The sequence below is a fragment of the Antennarius striatus genome, chromosome 3 (assembly GCF_040054535.1).
Source record: "Antennarius striatus isolate MH-2024 chromosome 3, ASM4005453v1, whole genome shotgun sequence".
NCBI lineage: Eukaryota > Metazoa > Chordata > Actinopteri > Lophiiformes > Antennariidae > Antennarius > Antennarius striatus.
Window position 1 is genome coordinate 2,688,970 of NC_090778.1, and position 23,481 is coordinate 2,712,450.

The window sequence follows — 23,481 nt, forward strand, 5'->3', positions numbered from 1 at the left end:
CGTTGCGTCTGTGTGACGGCGTGTAATCTGAATGAGATTATACGCTTTTCTTCAGGGCCCCAGTGGAACTACAACGGCACAGGGGAGGGGGACACGGGTACCTACAGGAAACGGTGACTGAAGTGAGGGGCTTAACAGCACCAAACTGATAAAAGACACCCTAAACAGGATATTAAACAGCTAATAAACGTTTAGACGCATGTATGTTCTCCTTTAAATCCTCCCCAAGCATCTTGAGGAGAGGCATGTCGACCACATCTGATGTAAGTCAGTCATACGGAGGTAAGGTAAACCTGTGATGTCATCACAGCAGTGATTTGAGGTTGTGTGAAACAGTCAGGTCTTGAATGTATACTGTATGTAGCTTTAATACGACACCCTAGACCTGAATGATGAGATTAAAGACCTGGATTAAATGTTTCTGTTGTCTCTAATGGGTCGTGTGTTTGCTGATGAATGGCAGCGACTAAATGATGATGCGGGCAGGTGATGAGACATCTGGCTTTTATTTAACAGCCCGATTTAGAACAAGCTGACTCAGTCATGAATCACACAGACAGATTCAGATGCACAGCAGGAGAGGATGAGTAGAGAAGAAGACTCCGTCTACGAGGGGGATGTCAGAGATTCAAGAGTAAATACACAAATGAAAGTTATAATGATGCGATCTATGGGGAATTAAACATTAAATTGCTGCAGTTCCTAGAAACTTCCAACAGATGTCGCTAAATTGCACACATCCGTTTTTCTACCTATTAACGCCGTGAAGTTCATTCAGTCAAATCGCTGGAACCAGTGTACATGCTGGCAGTCATCAGGTCAGGTCTCATTCATGTTATTACATCTCTTTGTACTTGGATGCGGGGGGTCTGGAGCCTGAGAGAATATCAAAGGATGTCAGAATATTATAAAAGAACTAGAAGTAACGCCTGCAACTTTCTGTGTACAGTGTGAATATAGCGGAAGAGGAACCGGCTTGTGTCTGAATAAACTTCTCCAACCAAGATGTAAAAAGCCTCTTGGTCACGTGGATTGCCTCAGCATGAGAAGTGGAATGGGGTCCATACTCAGCAGTGGCAGAAGCACATATTTCACCATCAGAATAAATAAATATTCCATAGCAATTCAATGATTATTAGTAGTACTTTTTTTAAGGGAATGACGTTTCAATGAATTACTTATGCACCGACACACTGAGGGGATGTTGGGTAAGATCCACAACACATTTCTGAAGCTCTACCATAAAGCATCATTTTGGCAACATTCTATTCTAATTCTAATTTTAACAATTCCACACGGCTCAGTGATAGAGAAGTACAGAGAAGGCCAGAGGGAGCTGCCTTGTGTTTATGTAGATCTGGAGAAAGCTGATGACAGGGTGCCCAGAGAGGAACAGGCAGGATGGAACGGGTGGAGGAAAGTGTCAGGTGTGATGTGTGATAGAAGAGTTTCAGCTAAAATGAAAGGAAAGGTGAACAAAACTGTGGTGAGACCAGTGATGTTGTTTGGTCTAGAGACAGTGTCACTGAAGAAAAGACAGGAGACAGAGCTGGAGGTAGCAGAGATGAAGATGCTGAGGTTCTCTCTGGGAGTGACCAGGAAGGATAGGATCAGGAATGAGTCCATCAGAGGGACAGCACATGTTAGAGGTTCTGGAGATAAAGTCAGAGAGGCCAGACTGAGATGGTTTGGACATGTCCACAGGAGAGATAGTGAATATATTGGTAGAAGGATGCTGAGTTCTGAACTACCAGGCAGGAGGCCTAGAGGAAGACCAAAGAGGAGGTTTATGGATGTAGTGAAAGAGGACATGAAGGTAGTTGGTGTGAGAGAAGAGGATGCAGAAGACAGGGTTAGACGGAGGACACTGATTGGCTGTGGAGACCCCTGAAGGGAAAAGCCAAAAGGAAAAGAAGACTGTGACTGAATTTAGATTTCTGGGTGAACTTTTTAGGACTTTAGATTTCCTTTGGACAGAGAAGTGATTTGTTCTTTGGATGCTGTCAGGATCTGGAGAGCTGCTGATGAGAAAATCCCAGTCGTGTTTATAACATTGTTGCTACAACATATGCTAGTCAACATGAGGTGCTCTCTTTAATTTGTCTCTGTTTGTTGATAACTGCTTAATTCTTCAGCCAAGATGCGACCAATTATGGGGAAACACAGGCGCTTCAGGCAAACACTAAATACGACCAGAGAAACACAAGACTGTGACAAAGCAGCTCTTCTTCCACAGAGTTTTACCTTTAAGCCTAATATTAACTCACTTCTGTATGACGTCCACTTTTACTCCACTTCTGCATCCACAAACAACTGATTACCCTCCCTTTTTTTCCATTGAATTCTCTCATTAACCACCATCATTGACCTTTACTGAGCTGACTGATCCAGATGTGGATCTTAATTTATTTTCAGAGTCAGCTACGCTTTTAGGATGTGCTTTTATTCATATTGTCAAACTTATTGGTGGTACTTTTTTGAATCTATAATGCATCAAGTTCCGGCATATCAGCCCCTCTTCTGTATAAACACTTAGTTCTGTTTTGAAAGCAGAAACAAGAATTCTGTGTTGTTCTCAGGCTTGATTTTCAGACAGAAAACCCACCTGAGACACAGTTGGGTCAACACCAGCGTTTGGGAATGTTTTACTGAAAACTCTTTGGACAATTTCTAACCACATAAATAAAAAATCAGTTAGTCTTAAAATGCCAAGTCAAATCAGTATTCAACCACTGAAATTTTGTATGTCAGTCAATTGACTGACAGACAAAAATACTGTAGTGTTTTGTTTTTTTTTACTTGTGGAAAAATTTGCAGGACAAGACTCCATAATGAATAAAAGACATACACGTAGCTACACCAAAATACTTAACTATAATGACAAAAAATGACTACACTGCATTATCAATCCTATTACAAATATGTTGGCATTATATTGATGATGTTATTTTAGGTGGTAAGTATCACCTTACATAATATTGCTTCTATTTTGATTAACATTCACAATGACTAGCTATGATTGTGATGGAAAACGTGTTATGTTTGGGATTTGAATGTACTGTAGACCAGTAAAAAAATAAATTATCCTAAAATCTAAATATTCAAGTGGAGGAGTCAAAGTAATCCTACTTCAGTACATCTCAGACACAGGGGCGGAACTTATCTCCGGCGACCGGAAGAACTTCGATGCCAGATTCGATAACCGGAACGAATGTTTTGACACAAAGGTTCAACCCGGAAAGGATATGTTGTAGGACTTGCTAATAGCTGGTATCGGAAGATAAACAAAATTTGTTCAACATGGCAGAGGTATGCTAGCTTTGGCTTCCAACGTTATTTTGCGTCTGTCAGTGCCGTGAAAATAATAAAATCTTAATATTACAAAGTCTTCTCGCTGTCTAGGCGCGTGTTTGATAGGAAACGAGTGAAGTTGAGCAGGTTAGCATAGCTGCTCAGGGTCGGCCGGCTATGCTTCCCAGTAAGAGGTGCCGAATTACGAACATGCTAGGATGTTTATGAACGCCTAATGTATGTTCCAATGTCGGCCAGGCGTAAGTCATTGGCAATGTCTTGTTTTTGTCTTTCTTTACGATTTTACCATTAGGCAGCGTGGGTAGCCCTTCAAAACGTGACCGAATGATGACGTTTGTGTGGCACAAATAAAAACATGGGAGTACGTAAACAGCTAAAAAGACAGGGAAACATCCCATCAACACATTCATACATTTGGGAAGATATCCTTTAAAATATGATTCTTTTTTTTTTTTAATTCCATAAATGAATTCTATTTTCAGATAATGATATATTTAGTTAAATTAATCTATTTAGAGGAAAACATTTTTAAAAAATCTCAACATTAATACAACATGACAAATTGTATTTTTTTTTTCGACTTGTCGAAGAAATTTCCAAAAATAATCATCTGATCTGACTTAATGTAGAATACATTCAAGTTAAAAAAAACAACAACTATAAAAACTGATAATGTGTCTGGATTACTGAGGAATAAAATAATATCAGATAAATTTAATAATAGATGTCCCACACTAGTCCCGAAGAACATGGACGCGTTGATAGGGAATCATTTGTGTAAATGAAGTTCTGTTACTAGAATTAAAACGTGTGTTGTGTGTTTGTTCGCTGCAGAGAAATAGTGTATTACTTGTAATCTCCTGTTTTCTCAGACTCACAGCCTGCAGGACATGAGGCAACAGGCAGCCATTTCTGCCAAAGTGTTCATTCAGAGGGATTACACCAACGGCACTGTGTGCCAGTTCCAGACCAAGTTCCCGTCTGAGCTGGAGACCAGGGTAGGAAACGATGCTTTTAGTTAATAATGCAGAATAATGTCTTTATTTTAGGGTTCAGTGAATTTGGGTAGTCTTTCAACACAAGAGACCAGTAATATGGAGAATACCTGTATTAACTCACTGTAAAGCGACATGCTCACCTGAGAATAGATGCCATCTTGTAGTAAATTTAATTGTCGCACGTTCACTGCTCAGAGGTCTCCATGCAAACTGGATGAGAAAAGGATGATGTGAAGATAACACAAACATTAGAAGGAAATGATTTGGTATGTAGATATTATTACTGTGTGTCTTGCAATGGATTTTTAATCATGTTTTTCTTGTCGTGTTTTATCTCATTGAGGAACGACAGTCTGCATCTGTTTGGAATAACTTTTATCTGAGATAGCTTTGCAGGTGGTGCAGGCATTTTATTATTCTTTCTTAACTATGTGGAAAAAAGATGACGTCAGATTCTGATATTGTTGCTTTGCACATTCCAGAGATCGTCAGTTAAGAATTGCATGAGGTTCAGTTAGTCATCCCTGCTCCCTTTTTGGGTTCTGAACCATTAGATAATATTCTCTGTTGACACACACATGGAGAGAATGAGAAAGGAATCATGTCGATTACTCCTTTATATTCTGTGTTCCTCCCTCTGACCTCTACGGATCTTGATGTTTAGTTCCAGTCGACTCTGAAGAATCAGTTTTCGCTCTCAGCGTTTCCAGTTCTTGGTGCATTTTCCGTTTTTTTTTAACTTAAAAGAGAATACAACAAAGATAGCAGTATGTTCAAACTCACTATGTTGATAAAAGTTAGGAATAGTGTAGACTGAATGTTCTGGGGGAGAATGAACAACAGTCACAAATAAGCTCACAGAAACAAAATCCACTTGGACCAGTGCATGTGAGAACAGCCTTCTAGCATCAGGCTCTGCACGTTAGTTACTCCACACAGTGAAGGTCAGTCGTTCAGCTCCGTTGTCAGGAGGGCAGCTTTCAGAACCTCTGTGTGCTCTTTCCACCAACTTGACTTTGATGGTGTAGACAAGAAGAAAAAAAAGATATTTGAATTATTTCAACGTCTCCTACATCCCTGATCCAGAGCAACATGCTGATATGATTACACTTGTCTAAAAGCGTTGGTTGTTATTCCTCGCAGCTGAAGCTGAAGGCTTCATCCATCAGTCAGTATACATCTGGTCTTCAAATCCACTTCATATTTCCAGTCAGAGGGAGGGCTGGTGCCTTTCCCAATGTGGTGCGGGTGAAAGGCACCGGCCCATCATGGAATCAACGGCTAGAACCTTTGCTGTATAAATCAGGTTCAATCAGTCATACACATGTCAGCAAATGAAGCATTCACACGGGTGTATGGAGTGTATGTCCATGTGAGCCTCAGAACACTGCATTCAGTGCTCTCAGAGTCCAGCGACGCTGGCTAAAGAAAGACCTCCTCCGTTCAGTCTCTACACACACACACACACACACACACACACACACACACACACACACACACACACACACACTGAACTGGTGTGTTTATATCAGCTGTATTTTCACATCAAATTGTATTAACGGTCACTTTTTTTGCTGCTGTGACCACAAAGGCAGCTGAAATCGGGGGGGGTCGGTGCACATGAAAAAGTAGAGCTTCAAAAGAGCAGCTTCACAACACTTGAACCTCCCACTGGTGCTTTATTGGCACTTCCTTCTTAATTGGGTGGTCTCCTATGTTCCTGGTTGGTTTCAGTACACACACACACACACAGTCACACGTTGAAACTGCTGGACAAGTGGAGCATGCTTTCCCTCTAGGAGGTCATAACCAAACTTTTTAAAGGGGTTTTCTCACTTGGACGTTGGTAGTTTTTCCAGGTTATGGGGAAAAGCTGATCTAGTGTTGTGTCGAAGATCAGGTCAAGTTCCTGTTCTCACTACAGCCTCCCTCCCTGACATGGAACCCAACCAAACGCCATCACCACATACAGACAGACAGGTAACAAGTTGATTGGACTGTTCAGCCGTCCATCTGATTCTACAAACCCTGTGAGGAAATCAAACTCTGACAACCTACAAAAGATTATGCATCATTTTTCATGCTTTTTAATTGATTATATAAACTTATGGTTTGGTTTCAAAACAATGAAGGAGGAAATAACCAACTAATCTACTAACCGACCAGACATTTAAAGTAAAGTCAGGAAGAGACTAGATGGAAAGGGAGTGTTTTCTTTTATCAAATAAACGACAAAAGGCACAGCATTTCATTTCTAGCTTTCTTCAGTGAAATGCAGCCGTGGCACGGCATCCTGCAGATTTCAGGCGTGTTATTAGGGCCAGTGTGTGTTGGTATGTGTTAGTAGAGCCGCTCCAGGGTTGGACTGGAAGCGATGCAGGACCACCTTCATCTTGGCTCGCTTGTTTCATCCTGCATCCAAGTGTATTTCCTGAGTTTACATGAATGAACTGACATTTGGGGTGAAACCGTGTTCAAACGAGCCAGTTGTGAATTCTCCATTAATGTTCTCAATATGCAGCAGAATCCCATGATGTTTAATGGCTCGCTAATTTGGCACAATCTTTTGTAGCATCGATGTTAGCTCAACAAAGTTTTTTGTGTTTTTTTTTGTTATTACCTTTTGGTTCAGGTTTTTTTTCCACAGTAATCGTACATTTGACATTTAAAAAAAAACCACTTAGTTTCGTTGGTTGCAGGATTTGTTACTTTTTTTTTTTCGCCCTTTGGTGGTAATTGGTGCCATTAAACTGGGAATTTTTACCAAATCCACACAAAAGAGTTTCATTAATTGAGAACTGATACCTTGTTTCACATTATTTTTACTGATTATAATTAAGGGAAAATCTTCCTCTCTTTATTTCGTAAGCTCTTTTTAGCCTTGATTTCTCATCTTGCATTTTTTGTAATATTGACGTCATGGAAAGATGCTCAGAGACATGTGGTTTCAGTGGCGGCCTCTGACTTGAAAAATTAAGGAGAACAAAGGCTGGGTACCAAACACTCTGGAGACCGCTGGTGTGCTGGAGCCGGTCGTTGCATTCCTTGGGCAAAAAGAGATTCAGAACGTTGGATGTTGTCTGGAGGCTCAGGCGGCTCCTGGCAGGCCCCCTCATCCGCCCTGGAGGCTTCTTCTTTTCCCTTTCAGTATCATAGAGAGATCATCCACCTCATCCGCTCCGTCTGGACACACCAGCATGGGCCTTAATGGTGCCGATACACCCCAGTCAAAACAGCCTCGGCGTCCAGCAGGTCTCCACCCTCCATCAGTCTCCCTGCCGTCACTTGAGGAATGGTGGAGGATCGCTGGATTGATTTTCAGCCAGTTTCTCTGCCAAAAAAGCTGTGTGCAGTCCGCAGAACACCAGAGGAACATTTTAATCTTAGTCAAGGTGTTCCACTGGAGAAAGGAGAAGCCATCAAGACTCTTTCCTGGAGTGTCACTTTCTGTGTTCAGCGTCCAGCGTCTATGTCCTGTCACTTTTATAAGTGAAAACATTCACGGAGCGCACGGCCAAGGCATCCTAATAATTCCAGGAGGTGTTTTCCAACGTGGGAACGAGGCCCAGCGCCCCCCCGATGTACGACCGGTCCAAGAAAATGCAGCTCCTCATTTATCTAGAGCTGGAAAGAATGGGAGAAAAACAATCTGGTGCTAATAAGAATCAAATATCCCAACGGAGGCAGGAAGCACTCACACACACTACCGTCTACATATACATGACGCTCCGTGGCTTTTTAAAAAAATGACTTTTAACCCCCTCTGATGGTTTTTCGTTGTGTCCGTTTGTTTTAGATTGACAAGCAGCAGTTTGACGAGACGGTGCGGACGCTGAATAATCTGTACGCCGAGGCCGAGAAGCTGGGAAGCCAGTCGTACATCGAAGGCTGCCTGGCGTGCCTCACGGCGTACACCGTCTTCCTGTGTATGGAGACGCACTACGAGAAGGTGAGAGAGGGATTCACACCGCATGTACAACCAATTACCACATTTGTAGTCATTAAATTGTTAACCGCTTAAATTTACAGTGCAGTGGTACCTCTACTTACAAAATTAATTGGTTCTGGAAGAAATTTCGTAAATAGAAAATTTCGTAAGTAGAGACACATTTTCCATGCAAATGCCCTAATCCCTTCCAAGCCCCCCAAAATTCAGACATTAATGTTTTATAAAGCATAAAAATGCATCAAAACATGTAACAAATATATGTTACGATTAGATTATTACACAAGGAGAGTTGTGCATAACGTAAAAAACAAAGAGTAAAGAATAAAAATGATGGTCATTTACCTTTTAACTGCTGTTCTCATTGTCCTCCTTCTGAACTTCTCCAACCACCCACGCAATGCCTTAAACTCCTTAAACTTCCTTTTGTTTTAATAACGTGGTGATCGTAGATGCATTACGGACATATTCTTTGGTGAGATCAACCAAACGCATCCCAAGGTAATAGCCAATGGTAGAGCAGCTATGAGAATGTTGCGTTCAGGAACCTGCAGGAGCTGCGAGCATCAGCCCATACTGTATTTTTACCTTTCGTAACTCAAAATTTCTTTCGTAACTAGTGGCAACATTTTCCTGTCGAGGCGTTTCATAAGTAGAACATTTCGTATGTAGAGACATTCGTAAGTAGAGGTACCACTGTATATGAAAAAAGTTTTAAAATAGGCCATTCATTGAAGGTGCATCTTATAGTGCAGAAAATACTATAAAAACTTCATCTACAAGGCGCACTGGATTATAAGGCGTACTGTAGGTTTCTGAGCAAATGAAAGGCTTTTAGGTGCGCCTTACAGTGTGGAAAATACTGTAGTTATTTTTCCATTTTTTTCTGTCGGTTTTGGAGGGATAAAGGGATTTTTCTCGACTTTTTTATTTATTTTTTTTATTGATTTTTCTTTATCAGTGGCGACTGACTGAAGCCGAAAGGAAAAGGAGAGATTTTTCTTGACAAAAAAAATGTCAAATAGATATACTTTTTTTTTTAATCCCAAACTGGGAAATTTAAGCGTAATGAGTTCGGGGGAAGATACGATTAAATGCTCTATCTTCTCCATTCACTTGGGAGCTGCGTAGTCGGGTTCTTCGTTTTCATTCCTCGACCTGCCAACATCCCATTGTTAAATCTCTAAAGTTTCTCAATCAAGTGTTATAAAACCAAACTCAATAAACTCAATACAGATTATACGAGCAAACTTTATTTGCTGTTGGTTGAGCGAAACAAGAATGACAAATGATGTCAGCTTTCATTATGATGCTCCTTTAGTAGATGCAGAAATACATAAATAGCACCCATCCACATTCAGCTGCTGTCATCTTATAAACACATCCTATCAGCAGAAACGTTCCTGTGTGCGTTTTGTTTGAGGGGTACAGCGTGTCGTCACCGATGCAGATTCCTCCTGACAGTTTTTGCGGTTCTAAGTCGTCGTTTGAGGACTGCAAGCCGATCAGTGGTGATAATGATTTCCGTGCGACTCGGATCCCCTTTGCCTCAGTTCATTCTGTCTCTAAACGGATCAGCGTGTCTGTGGTCGTCTGTCGTTTTATGACTTTTGTCCTTCAGAGTGAGCTGAGATGTACAGCGTTCAGCTTAGAGTCGGTTTTACGACTTCTTCTAAAGTCACGTAATTTAAGTAGACAGGCTACCAAAGCAAACATGAAGTTTGTTTTTACAGCAGTGTGAGAATTCATTAGATTGGGGTTTCATCTCTGACGCTGTTTGAACGTTGGACCTTTTTGACTGGTTTATAAACTCCGGCTCAGTTTAGCGTGATCTTTACCAGTGGAAGAGTCGGGCCGTGTGCCAAAGAGGCGGCCGCTGACTTTTTGGAGTCGATCCAGATGAAGAGGTGGATCTATGGTTTTTTGGGTTTTTTTTATGTGAGGACCCTGAAGGCATCGTTCTGAGGGCGCACACGCGTCTCGATTGTTGTTGAGGACGTTTGATCTGTGCCGTTCTCGTTTCGTTCAAAAAGAAGTTGAGAATTTGATCACATCTGAGGATAAAATACATCTCTGTGATTTATCAGGACTTTTTCCCCCATCATCTCTGTTTTGTACAACATGGAAATTAAATTACAATCAGGTTGTCTTCCTCTGAATCTGTGAAAAACATCCACACTGGAAACCACATGTTTGGAGCTGTCGTCTCTAACCACGCACAGCAGTTTGACGTCACAAAACCAACAGTTGGTGCTTCTTCTTCCTTCTTCTTCTTTCTTGATTCAAATCTTCTTCTTCTTTCTGCTTATGTTTTGTCTTCTTTGTTTCTTCTGTATCTTCTCCGTCTTCGTCCTCTCCCCCCACCTGCTGCATCGGAGCACGGAGATGCTCCTGTAAAGTCGATGAAAGCCGCTTGCCTTCCTACAGCATACTGCTGCACCATTCGTCTGCTCTAATTTCATGTTATCAGATTATGTACAGCAAATTTCCCATCACGTCAAGGATTTATCATTTGTTAGAAATTGTGCACACCCTTTAGTAATTTTCAGTATTTTCAAGCATTGGTACGAAGCTTAAAGGATGAATTAAGACGTGTTTCTGTCTGACAAAACCATGAGTGGTCCAGTGTGTGAGTAGTTTACAAAATATATTTGAGTTGTGGTGATAATGCTGTACCTTAGAAATAAGATGTGCTTCTATGTTGAGCTCACGACTCCGTAACAGCACAGTTTTCTGACTGGCTTGCGATTTTTTTGTCATCATCAGCTTTATTTGAAATTGTAAACTGTTTGGAATATTGAAGTTTGCACTTAAGATAATTTATGAAACAAGCTACCAATTTGGTTCTTCAAAACGTAGTCGGATTAGGTGACAAAAACGTTCTATGTTGTGTTATTATAATATACGTGTAGTTTTAAGGGAAGTTATGTCGGGACGTCCTGAACTGGGGAACGTTTTGTGGTCTGACTTTTGTAGAATTAAAGTCCCTGAAGTCACAAATATGAAATCGCTGAATAAAGCGTATCATGTATCTATTGTTTGTTTGTTTTTTCAATTACAGTGTTCTAAATCTGTGAAAACTGTAACAGGTCTGTGTTTTTAAAAATTAGTAAGACTTGAAAAATGCCTCCTGCACCAGGCCTAAGCCTTGTTGTCCAGTATTCTAATGAAAACCAGAGGTTGTCAAAGTGGGAGGCTTTCCTCCACAGGGGTCCTAACAGCCTCAAAGTGGAAATACAGACGATCCTCAGTCTGCTCATCGGAAAAGGTTCACATGTAATCGTCCAGACGTGTGTGCTTTGGTTCACTACAGAGGTCGGTTTTGCCAGATATAAAACTAATAACTGCCTGCAGTATTTATATTTGTGTGTTGTGACATTTATTTCAGCCGTATCAGGCTGCCTTGACTCAACTGTTGAAAGTCTAGGGGATCAAACTTGTTTGAGGGGAGGTCCAAATTCCCAGACTTTTATGTAACCTTAAGCAGCAGCTGTCTGAAGCTGTAATCCTTTATGTCTTTCAGGATTTTCACCTGCAGGGTTCAAAAGCACATAAACCGAGATGAAGCGTCGGTATTCTCATCGATGGACACACAACTGTTGTCACCGAGCTTGATCATTGCAGTTAGATTAGAGTTTAGTGTTTATGTGTTGTATTTTAACCGTCATTGATTTTGGTGACACTTATCGAAGGCATTCTTGAAAACTTGATTGTCGATCCTCCATCCTTTAGAATTTGTCGCTTTTCTGCAGGAGTAATCGATCAATCACGAGCTCAGTGGTTTTGCTTATACTGAGCTTCAGGTTTCTGCCAAGCGGTTGCTCTAAACATGATGTGAAGCCATTGTTTATTTAGCATGTTGGTCCAGACACACGCCAACCCCCTGGACATAGACTACATACAACAAGCAGATCTGGACGTCACTCTGAGAGGCTCCACGGCCAATTCATCATGTCGACCAGGGGGGTCAAACTCATTTTTACCGAGGGCCACATCAGCATAATTGCTGTCCTCAAAAGGCCAGATGTAACTAATAAACGTAACTCAATGTAATATAAAATAAACGTAACTTCTCCTTAATGTTAAATAACTCTGAATTTATTACTTATTCAAGTTACAAACATTACAGTTTACGACATGAATAACATAAATCCTTTTAATTTGTCAGGTTATTAAACCCACAGAACTCCATCAATCAAGGATCAAACAATCAATAAAGAAAAATAGCATCAAACACAAAATAAACACATAAAATGATGTGGCGGGCCACATTTGGCCCCCGGGCCTTGAGTTTGACACATGTGATGTGGATCAACAGTTTTAGAAACTCCCATCTTGTGTCTTCAGCGCTTTTCCTTCCGTCATGAACGTGTCTGACCGTGTCGTCTGTCTGCTCCCAGGTTTTGAAGAAGATCGCGAAATACATCCAGGAGCAGAACGACAAGATCTACGCCCCCCGAGGCCTTCTGCTCACCGACCCCATCGAGAGAGGTCTCCGTGTCGTATCCTAACTTTGGAAGCGTTGTTTGTTCTCATCGCTCAACCTGAACCGATGAGTTCTTCTGACTGTAAATAAACTGTAGGCAAACAATGGTCCACTACCTAGATTGATTTCAGGCATTTATCTCACCCCCCCTGTATGGGAAACGCAGTGAAAACAATGGTCAGAATAAACTTTAATCTCAGATTTCCATTGTTACAAACAAATTAGAAACGTAGTCGATGTTCTTACAATGAAAAAAACAAATCTTGTTACGCAAGAATGTGGAATTGTGGGAAGGAAGAAAGAAATGTTTGAATCATTTGGATAAACTTTAAGCTTGTTAAGCGTTCGTTTAGATGGAATATAACGATACCACAACTCTTTAAAGTAGAGCGAAGAGCATTCACAGTAATCTAATAGATGAAGTAATTTACAGGCCTCTGCCCCCCCACCCCCCGCGTCAGGTTGTGATGAAAATGGAAAGCAAAGCGGTCCGGTGGAGCTTAGGATAGCCTGTTAAAAAAAAGCAGATAAAAATAAAAAGTTAGTATGCAATCCATAGCATCTGCATGCACCGACATCCTGCGCCGACTTTGGTGACTCAACATCTCAATTAATTGTGACTGGGCAGCAATGGGAGTTTAGGGATAACAAAAAATATAATATAGTGAAATTGTTCACAGCTGAGCTCTGTTCCCCCTCCGGCGCGTACGTTTTACGGGGCTGACAGCGATCTGGATTGTTTCTCTGACACTCTCAGACGGCTGCTGCTTGCTGCTGACTTTGGCGGCAGAGTGCTGGGAGATTGACAGTAATGTCTCACCTGAGCTGTTGCAGTAAAATTGGAACAAAGGGAACACCAAGATCACATTTGTAAACCTGTCTGGTGATGTGACTGCTGTAGTACATCCATCTGAGTATTTTATTTCCCTTCAATTCTAAAAGGATTGTGGTGGCGAATGATGGCCAACGGTGAGTTTGTTCTTGAAATAAATCAGGATAGGGTTGTTTTTTTTATACTGACAACAATCTGGTTCATGTCATTTTAAGACCACCGCCAGTTTGATTTATTATTAAAAAGTACATTCAGAGCTTGTTTCGTTGGTATATGTGGTGAAAAAAAAAGTTAAATTAGAAAAACATTGACATTGATTTATCTTTCTTTTGGAATTTCATTGATTTACAGTGTTGGACGTGTGCAAGCAGCTAACCTGTTTTGTCATCCAGCCTATGAGATAATTTTTTATTTTTTTTCCGCTGATTGAAAGATAGTTTTGTTATACAACTTTCTAGAAATACATAATCATGAAATTGTTCAGAGAAAAACACAGAATCAGAGTTGTGGTGTTCTTTTATGCTCAGGAACTCAAAGACCCTTTACCAACCGTGGTGCGCTGTGCTGCACTGAACCAATAAATACTCTCCTGGTGGGCGAAGGACTCCGAGCTGGGGAATACTGGGTGACAGAGTAGTAAAGTGTTTTGTTGAAATTGTTTGAAAATGCTTTTCCTTGACTGAACCCAATAAGATTGAAGTCACCATCTTTGAAGACAGAAGCCTGACCAGATAGAAGCATCACATGGTAAGTTCATAATTAATATTCCAAATATGAAAAGTTGGTTTGTTTCCATGCTGGACACACATGAACACACACATTTGAAAGTTTAAACAAACGTCTTTCTTGTAATGAAACAGATATTTAATACAGTAATAAAACACTTTCGTCTGTTTTCGTCTTCTGTCAGACAAAAAAAAAAAAATCCCCACATCAAACTTAAAAGTTTGATCATCTGTGAGTGATATTGGTCTGCTGCTTGGTAGTCGGCAGAGCTGGTTCATAAAGCATTGAAGGCTTTATGGCTCCATGTGGGAGGGGGCAAAAGCACATTACTCAGGCAGCAAAGGGGATCAAAATGAGAAGATGGATCTCAGGAACCAGATAAGACAGAAAAAAAGACGAAACAGAAGGCGTTATATTCAGGGAGGCTAGGGGGATGAAAATTAGACAAAAACCTTGACCTTGAAAAACTAGGTCAAGGTCAAATTTTCACTGTTATACCTTTTTATAACATTTTCAGGAAGCCAGAGGCACAAAAATGTATAGGTCAGGGTAAAATGTTGAGTTCAGGGGTGTCGCAGGATGTTGCAGTCTCTGACTGCCTTGTTAAACCTATTTCAGGTTTATTTCTTCCTACAGGGCATTTTTCTTGTTATATTTTACTAGTTTGAAGTTGTCCTATTTTGTACTTTCCTGAGTAACTTGATGCTTAAAACCAGAATTATCAGAATCTTTGAGCAGTTTAATAAACACTGACAGGCATAAAAAAAACCCTGTTGTGTGCATGTATGACAAATTTTAATGAATGAACTGGTAGTTTGTTACATAAAGTTTTTACAGCAGTCATTTTCCCATTTTCTTCAGATATTTTTGAAAGTCCGTGTTCGGCTGGGATCCGCTCCAGCCACTCGTGTTTCTTTACTTCATATTGAGAAAGCTCTATTTCATAGTAATGTCTAGAGCCTTGGCTGAATCGGTTGTGTTTTCCAACAAAGTGACCAAATCATTGTCAAAAGTGTTACTTGTGCGCTGACAAAAGTTCCTCGTCTGGTTACACTAATCCTGTGATGTATAAATCTGTCCTGCAGTTTTGTGTGATGTACTGAACAGACAGATGATCCATCCAACAAACTAACAGATACTCAGCAGAGGCAGTTCCTTCTTATTACGAACTAGAATTCTAAATTAAATAAACTGCTTTCCACCAAAGAACCTGAAACAAATCATGTTTGGTAGACCAGGAAGCAGAGAATAACGGTCTTTTATATACCTTCAGACCTTTAACCTGGCAGACGCCTCTGGATTTTTACCTCTGCACCAAATCTCATCCATAAATCCTTCTTTTCAGTTACGGTAAATCCTTTTCTTTTTCCTCCATCAAACAGAATAAAACATGAAAGCTGATTTTCATGGTGTCATCCCACCATGTGTCCGGTCCAAAACATACAAGAAAGCACTTTGTGTCGATGCTGGACGGGACCCAGTCTCCACTGTAGCGTGGATGTTACCACCAGGGACACACAAAGATAGGCCATTAATAATTCACCTATGGGGAAATATTGTGTTTGGCAAAAAATTGCTCAGACCACAGATCCCTGCAAATGGGGAAACCATTTCCCTACCACTGTATAGACCCATATACAGAATGAATGTCCTTGTTTGAAGTCTCTGTTGAACGTCGTGATACATACACACGTCCGGTTGAGGAATGTAAACCCAGGACTTTTATAAGTAGCTGTTGAGAGAAGAGTGTGTTGGATCTTTTGCTCTGGTTAAAGACAAAATAAACCACAGGCTGAGCACACATGCAGTATATCCGTCTTTCTCAGTATTTAAGGCTCTTTATCCTGCCAAGTTGTCTTCTCCTTCGTCTCCTCCTGGCTTAGACTGATGGATCAGTGCATCAGACTTTGCCTGCTTTAAGCCCAATGGTGTCTTTTATAAACTTAGTGCCTCAAAGTTCAGTTAATATTGTTCTCTTGACATTATTTATGGTGATTTCTGACACATTAAAGGACAGCACGGTGGTGCAGTGGGTAGCGCTGTCGCCTCACAGCAAGAAGGTTATGGCTTTGAGTCCTTTTTATGCGGCATTTGCATTAAAGTCTTCTAGGAGATGAATGAATGAATGACACATTAAGATAGTTAAGTCATTCAACTAATAGTTTCCCTCAGCCTTAGGCATCATAGCTTCTTGCCAGTACATTTATTTTTAAAATAATTTCGAAATTTACATAATTTTTAATTGTGGGTCTGTATTCCATTCAGCCCCGTTTAACTTTATATTTTATGCCAGATCACTTTAAATCTGCTATTGTCCAACCAGTCTTCAATTAAAAAAAAAAAGAAAAACCTGGGTCTGATCTCACTCTTCTGGATAATTATCACCAATTTCTAAATTCTTTTTCATTCATTAGAATTTTTTTGAAAAGCCATCAAAGCTCTTTCTATCCGCTTTGGTAAACAATAATATCTTAAAAGTTTGAGTCTGGTTTTTGTCAGCGCCACAGCTCTGAGTCAGCCCTCTTGAAGTCACTAATGACATTCTTATGAACGATGCTGGCCTGCGTTCAGTTTTTTTTGCGCTGCTGGACTTATTTGTTGTGTTTCAACAAATTGATCATAGCGTTCCTGTAAATAGACTTCAGAAAGTGGGTGGGCATATCTGGTGTGTATAGGGCATTTTGGGTTCCTATTAATAATTCAATCTCTTCACTCCTTCTATTCTTGGAAAAATCCTCTTATTCTTCTCCCCACATCAAATATCCCATTTCGTTGTTATGCAGATGACATTCAGCTGTATCTATCAGTTAAACCCACTGAGGTCAGTATGGAGTAAATCCTACAGGACTGTCTGTCAGATTATAAAAGGAGAAGACCTGCTTTTGTGTCTTTAAATTGTCTTCTTGCAACTTTTGGAATACAGTGGTACGTCTACTTACGAAATTAATTGGTTCTGGAAGAAATTACGTAAGTAGAAAATTACGTAAGTAGAGACGCGTTTTCCATGCAAATGCCCTAATCCGTTCCAAGCCCCCCAAAATTCAGACATAAATGTTTTATAAAGCATTAAGATGCATCAAAACATGTAACAAGTACATGTTACAATTAGATTATTACACAATAAATTAGAGTTGCGCATAACGTAAAAAACAAAGAATAAAGAATAATAATGATGGTCATTTACCTTTTAACTGCTGTCCTCATTGCTTTTTTGCCCTCTTTGGTTCATGCCCTCTTGCCCCACCATGAACAACAGAGTGAATTCCAGTCCTCCTTCTGAACTTCTCCAACCACCCACGCGATGCCTTAAACTCCTTAAACTTCCTTTTGTTTTAATAACGTGGTGATTGTAGATGCATTACGGACATATTCTTTGGTGAGATCAACCAAACGCATCCCTTTTTCAGGCTTTTCTATCATCTCTTGTTTTGTTTGTACGGACAAAAAAACTCTTTTCTTCGTCTTTTCTTTTATTCTTTTCTCCGTCACTTTCTTGGGGTCCATAGTGAATACTCTAAAAGTTAATATATTTACATAAAACTATCAGAACACCTCATGGGTCGAGGGCCGAATGACGAGGACGCTGCATAGACACCTATCTAGCTACACACAGAGGTCCCTCTCAGCCAATGGGATGCCAGGAAGATACTAGGTAATAGCCAATGGCAGAGCAGCTATGAGAATGTTGCGTTCAGGAACCTGTGGGAGCTGCGAGTCTCAGCCCATACTGTATTTTTACCTTTCGTAATTCGAAATTTCTTTCGGAACTAGAGGCAACATTTTCCTGATGAGAAATTTCGTAAGTAGAAAATTTCGTAAGTAGAGACATTCGTAAGTAGAGGTACCACTGTATTTTTCAACGCTATATTATATACTTATTTAACATCATTTGTAATGGATCTGTGTAGTTTGAGATCTTCAGACCGTGCCATCCGTTCCTAAGACAGGGGCAAAAACTAAATGGGATGGTACGTCTTGAAACATTCTTTCATCAGAAAAATTGTCCTGAATTATTTAAGCATCTACTTTATAACTTTTTTGTTGTTTATAATTAATTTGTCTTAACTTGTCTTTACTTTTATTGGAGTCCATACAGTCATGATTTGTCTGAGACTTCTGTCCCCAGCCTTGTGTTTGAAGCAGATCATCATGTTATATACTTAAAGCGAACCTGTTGTCAAACAGTCTCATCGTAGCATTGTTTGGGTGTTATATTTATGTTCTTCCTGGTGCGTGAAAGCCTGCTTATCGTTTTTCTTCAGGGAATGTCAAATTGCTGGCCTGAAAATATAAAATGTGCTCAGAGACACTGAACAGATCTGCAGAGTGGAATACATCCCGTGTGCTGGTTTATTATTTCTCAAGATTGTGTCAAAATTACTGGATGGATTCTCACATAATTTGATGGAAGCATATTCCTTTTTGTCAGTGGTGAGACATGTGCACAGATCTGTTAGAAAGTAATACGGAAAAGAAAAATCAATCATTAATGGGTTGAAATATAGTAGTGAGCCTGATAATGATCTGTCCTGGATGAAGGCATGTTTTTACGTTCCTATTTAGCCACTGAACGCTAAGAGAGATGGACGTGCCTTGTGGACGTATGCGCTACTGAATAGATTCTAGTTTTCTGTGATCGTCACTGCAGCTTCCTTTTAAATTGTACAAGAACACAAATAAGTGAATCAAAGAAACATTAAAAAAACCCAAAAACGATACCGACATGTGATCAGTGGAGCTTTAAGTGCACCGTTCTTTAAAGCTTTTTGGGATTTTCCAGTCTGCTGAAGATAATTTCGGGGATAATATTCCTTTCCAACTTGTTTAATTTTCTTCTGAGCTAAAGAAAAATAAATGTTGACTTATTGTTGGGTCTTATTTGCTTCAAAAGAAAAGACCGTCTGGTACCAACTCTCATCTCGAGTCTATAAAGCTGTCTTCTCACATCCTCTCTCCTTCCCCAATCGTGGCTGAAGGCCATGCAGAGGCTTTTTTGTTTGGCTGGGAGGCTTCCAGGTGAAAGACTGGCCAGCATGATGGATGGACCTGTAGCAGGAAGACTGTAGCAAAACCAAAGCTGGCCTGAACAGCTGCCGACTGCTGAGCGTTCATTCATTCAGGGGCAGATGAGACCAAGTCGCCGTCCTGGCATCTCCAACTAAACCCATTCTTACTGATCCAGTGTCGTCTGGCCCACCGGGGGAAACGCTGTCTGGTTACATTCTGCCAGCAGATCTGTGAATTAAAACTCCACTCATAAAGACACATCAGAATCAGTGGGGAATGTTGGATCCTTCCCTTAAGGGAAACGGATAGGAGCCCTTCATCATTAGTTTGGAGGGTTTTTTTAAAATGTATTTTTCTTCACCTGTCAGGAACATTTTCTACAGACCAAGTCATTGAATTGCTTCACTTCTTATTGCATTTTTTCTACTTTTCTTTTTCTTTTTTTTCTTTTTAATTTTTTTTATTTATTTCATCTTTTTCTACTTATATGATAACGTATTGTGATGAACATTATGTAGACTTTTCATCAGAAATGAAATATTCTTTTCAACTATCAGACAGATATAAGATTTTGATACCAAACTTAAAAGAGACCACTGGTATCTACCTCCAATAAACCAACGATCAAATGCATTTTTTAGTTATAGGCGTAAGAAAGGTGGATTAGTTTGAATAGTTGTGTAAACCTCGACATCTGAATACTCTGAATATAGTGTGCTGGCAAACATCAGTCAGCTAAATCCTCAATAACTGTTTATGTTCTTTGGAAAAGTACAATTATGCAAAATAAAGTTCCTGAAATTTCCTGGAAATGAAAACTGAGGATTTTACAAACTAGAAAAAAAAAGTTTCTCTCTTAAAAACAGTTGTGTGTTCACTTCTTCAAAGAAATGGAAACATTAGTAATAAGATACGTAATGGGTTTGACTGAAAATGTTAATTCTCTGCTTGTGAGAGTCATTTACGTTACAGTTAATCATCTAAAGGATTAAAAAATACATGCGCTCAAAGGTTTTTAGAAGTCATTTTGACAGCCCGGTTGAGCGTTAATCACAGCAATGCGCTTAAGTTTCAGGTCATGTGAAGGTGAAAATGAAAACAGTTCAAGTGTAATCTGTGTTAGTCTGAGCGATGTAGGGAGATTGAGCGATAAAGAGAAAGAAATGACAAATTGGGATGAAAGCACTGAAAGCAGATTAACTCTTGAAGTGCGTTGTTGTATGTGCTTGCAAATCATGGAGTTGATCTGCTTTTGTCAGAGGAGATAATTGATATGTTCTAGAAATAAAAGTCACACACTCAAAATGTCAGTTTTGAAAAGGTTACGAATGAGTACAGAATGTATCTCTATGAAATACGATGGAAGCCGATTCAAGTCAGATTCATGTGTACGACATTGAATATGTTGCGAGACATTTTCCAAGAAGAGCAGCTCTATACTAACTTTTTCTGAAACCAAAACCCATCAATCCCCCTGGAGAAGCACCTTGGTGACAGATGTAGAAAATACTGCCTTGTAAAGGGCAGAAACCTTGAGCAGACTCCAGACTCAAAGAGACAAAAGAGAGATAATACTCATTCACTTTTGATCCCGATCTGGATTTTTTTTTTTTTTTTTTACATTCTTTGACCTTGTGGGACATTTTGATATTTTAACTAAGTATATTACATTTTATTTTTTCCAAACAAAAAACAAAGAACGAAACAGAACAAGACGTGTTATACAGAAAATAGTAATAATAATAATAGCAATAGGAAAATTAAACGTACAATAAACAAAGGAAAGAGGTTTCTGGGAGATATTTTATCTAATTATAAAGAAAATGCAAAATAACAATGCCATTATGTCACTAACCGACCTTTCTGTAGCAGCTGTTTGCCTGAGCGGAGCTACAGGGTGTGCCCAGCGGCGATGGAGTCCATTTCCCTGAGGAACACCTCCACCCTCAATAATGCGTCTCTACAATCCCTTTCCTCGATGTGCACATCGGATATAGAGTATCTGTTGTTTTAGATGTCGTACCCAGCACTTCATTTATTATTATTCTTTTTTTTTTTCCCTTTTATTAATTTAATGTTCAAGTCTATAAACTTGTAGCTAGTGAAAAGCCGTGCATGTGATGAAATAAAGAAAAAAAAATGAAGCGCTTGCTAAAACACCATGTATTCACATTCTATCGGAGCTTTTTGTACATTTGTTGCTCCTTTTTATGAATATGGAAGCCAACACACTGTAACGTATCTTCATTGAAGGACTGTGGGACTCGCCTAAACACACGTTTAACACACTGAGAATCTAAAAACAGAACTCTGTCTGTGAAACGCTTCACTGTTTGATTTACTCTCATACTACTTTCTTTGTCAGCTGTGCTTTGCATAGTGATCAGTGACTACTGTTGGATTTTGACTCGTGTCTAATAATTATACATTCATATATCGTTGCCTTTGTGCAAAGTATTATAAGTGCTCTTGTTCGTTGACAGTGCCTGTAATGGTTTTTGAGCGTTGCCTTTGTTCGGTCTGAAGGCCCACGGACGTCAGAGCTCCGTTTTATTCCTGTGAAATCACAAGTATTAGCAGATTTATTCAGATTAATATTTTTCTTTGCTCAGATTTTATCAGATTTTTTTGTGTGTTTTTTTATCAGAGTCCAAAATAAAGGAAGCTAATGCTTTTTACCTGCATTCTTTTTTTTTTATTTTTGCCTTATCGTTCAGAGCATAGACTGCTCAAGGCAGATGAGGTAACAGACAGGGAAACAAGAATGTGTTTTAAATCCACTGTAGATTATTTTCATCCGATTAGCAGCGAGCTAATCTGACCATTTGAAAGGGTTTTTGCATTCAGTTTCTGTCCTCAGTTAGCTCACACACTCCAGCAGCTAAGCAATGAGTTTAACAGTGATTTTATTTTATTTTTTTGGTGTTTTCTTCCTGTTGTGACCGGGCCTGGATTGTGAATCAATGTTAGTTTTACTGCTGACGAGTATTAAAAACCTAAAATGATGACGTAATGTTATTGAAATTTATATAACTGTTGAATACACTGCAGTATATATAGCTGCTAAAGTTTATTTATAGAATAATCACTTGCAGAAGCACAAATCTTTCTGAATGACCGAGTTGAACAATGAATTGTGTGAAAGCTGATTGTTAAATTAGCGCGTACTGTGTTTATGTCTTTATTTTCTATTCAGTTTTATTAATCTAAAACTTGTTTTCCAAATAAATGTGTTCATATTTTGCTGCGTCTCTTTTTCTTTTTTTTTTCTGTTTTCATGAGTTGAAGCACGTCTCATATTTTCCTCAGACACCTGATGGAACAAAAACCCCTTTTTAATGATTTAGAGACAGAAAAACTGAAAGCTGAACAGATTCCAGGAGCTTCGGTTCAGCTCAGCAACTGTCAAGAATCCATCAGAGCTGCACTCTTTCTCACAGCGAAGGTGATCCCCGACCTGATTGAGGTTATTCCCCCCCCCCCCCCCCCCCCCCAAGGGGAAGCTAATCATCCTTCATCTGCATGAATCACATTTCAGATGTTGGATCTGCAGAGACGTTGGGAGACGTTTCCACCACTCCTGTCTGCGTTTGTTCTGATCGATGGTCGTCGTTGAGTGAAAGAAAGCAGCGAGGATCTTGGGATCAGGGCTGTCAAGTTTCATTACCCAGCATGCATCACATTCTTCAGTGTAGTTTTTAAACTAGGATGATGTACGGTACATCTAAACTCTAACCCAGTGACATGGAGCTCAATCTTTAGTGTCTAAAGAAGGAAAAAGTAACATAAAAAGAGATGACGTACCACAACAAATACCCCTGGGTACTAAATTTGATTTGTGGTCGTGTGAAATAGAGGAGAAACACGTATTCTTTACAAACTGTTATCCACATGTAGAATCATTTCTGCTATTAATGTTATTATACTTTCCCATAAACCATATTTGTTCTATTTGGGCTCTCCATCCATCCAGTGTGACTGATGCGGGGCCCCGAACCCCCACGGACCCTTGGGGCCATTAGACAAAAATGTCTGTGCTGCAAAAATGTTGCTGTAATCTGAATAAATGCTCATTTATTTAAGGAGAAAAGAACAGGAAGTTATTACCTTATATGGTAAATATACGTGGTGAATTAATAGGAGCTATATGATGTGTACAGCGTGATGTGTTCCA

General features: G+C 39.7%; 1 protein-coding gene across 2 annotated transcripts; it reads left to right on the top strand.

The window, feature by feature from the left end:
* The first annotated feature begins 3,229 nt into the window (after positions 1-3,229).
* LOC137592482 (golgin subfamily A member 7-like) lies at positions 3,230-22,550 on the top strand. Of its 2 annotated transcripts, none has more exons than XM_068310685.1 (6): positions 3,230-3,309; positions 4,185-4,310; positions 8,107-8,259; positions 12,657-12,758; positions 14,268-14,321; positions 21,177-22,550. In XM_068310685.1, exons 1-5 carry the CDS (start codon positions 3,301-3,303, stop codon positions 14,307-14,309), a joined length of 432 nt encoding a protein of 143 aa, XP_068166786.1. In that variant the 5' UTR covers positions 3,230-3,300; the 3' UTR covers positions 14,310-14,321; positions 21,177-22,550. The 2 variants fall into 2 exon arrangements, with proteins under 2 accessions (XP_068166786.1, XP_068166785.1); XM_068310684.1 differs by having other exon boundaries at positions 21,180-22,550.
* Positions 22,551-23,481: the final 931 nt, after the last annotated feature.

Bases quoted from the DNA above. Each gene is read 5' to 3' on its own strand.
- LOC137592482 (XM_068310685.1), top strand. The intron at 4,311-8,106 runs GTAGGAAACGAT...CGTTTGTTTTAG, and splicing joins CGTCTGAGCTGGAGACCAGG to ATTGACAAGCAGCAGTTTGA. The intron at 8,260-12,656 runs GTGAGAGAGGGA...GTCTGCTCCCAG, and splicing joins TGGAGACGCACTACGAGAAG to GTTTTGAAGAAGATCGCGAA.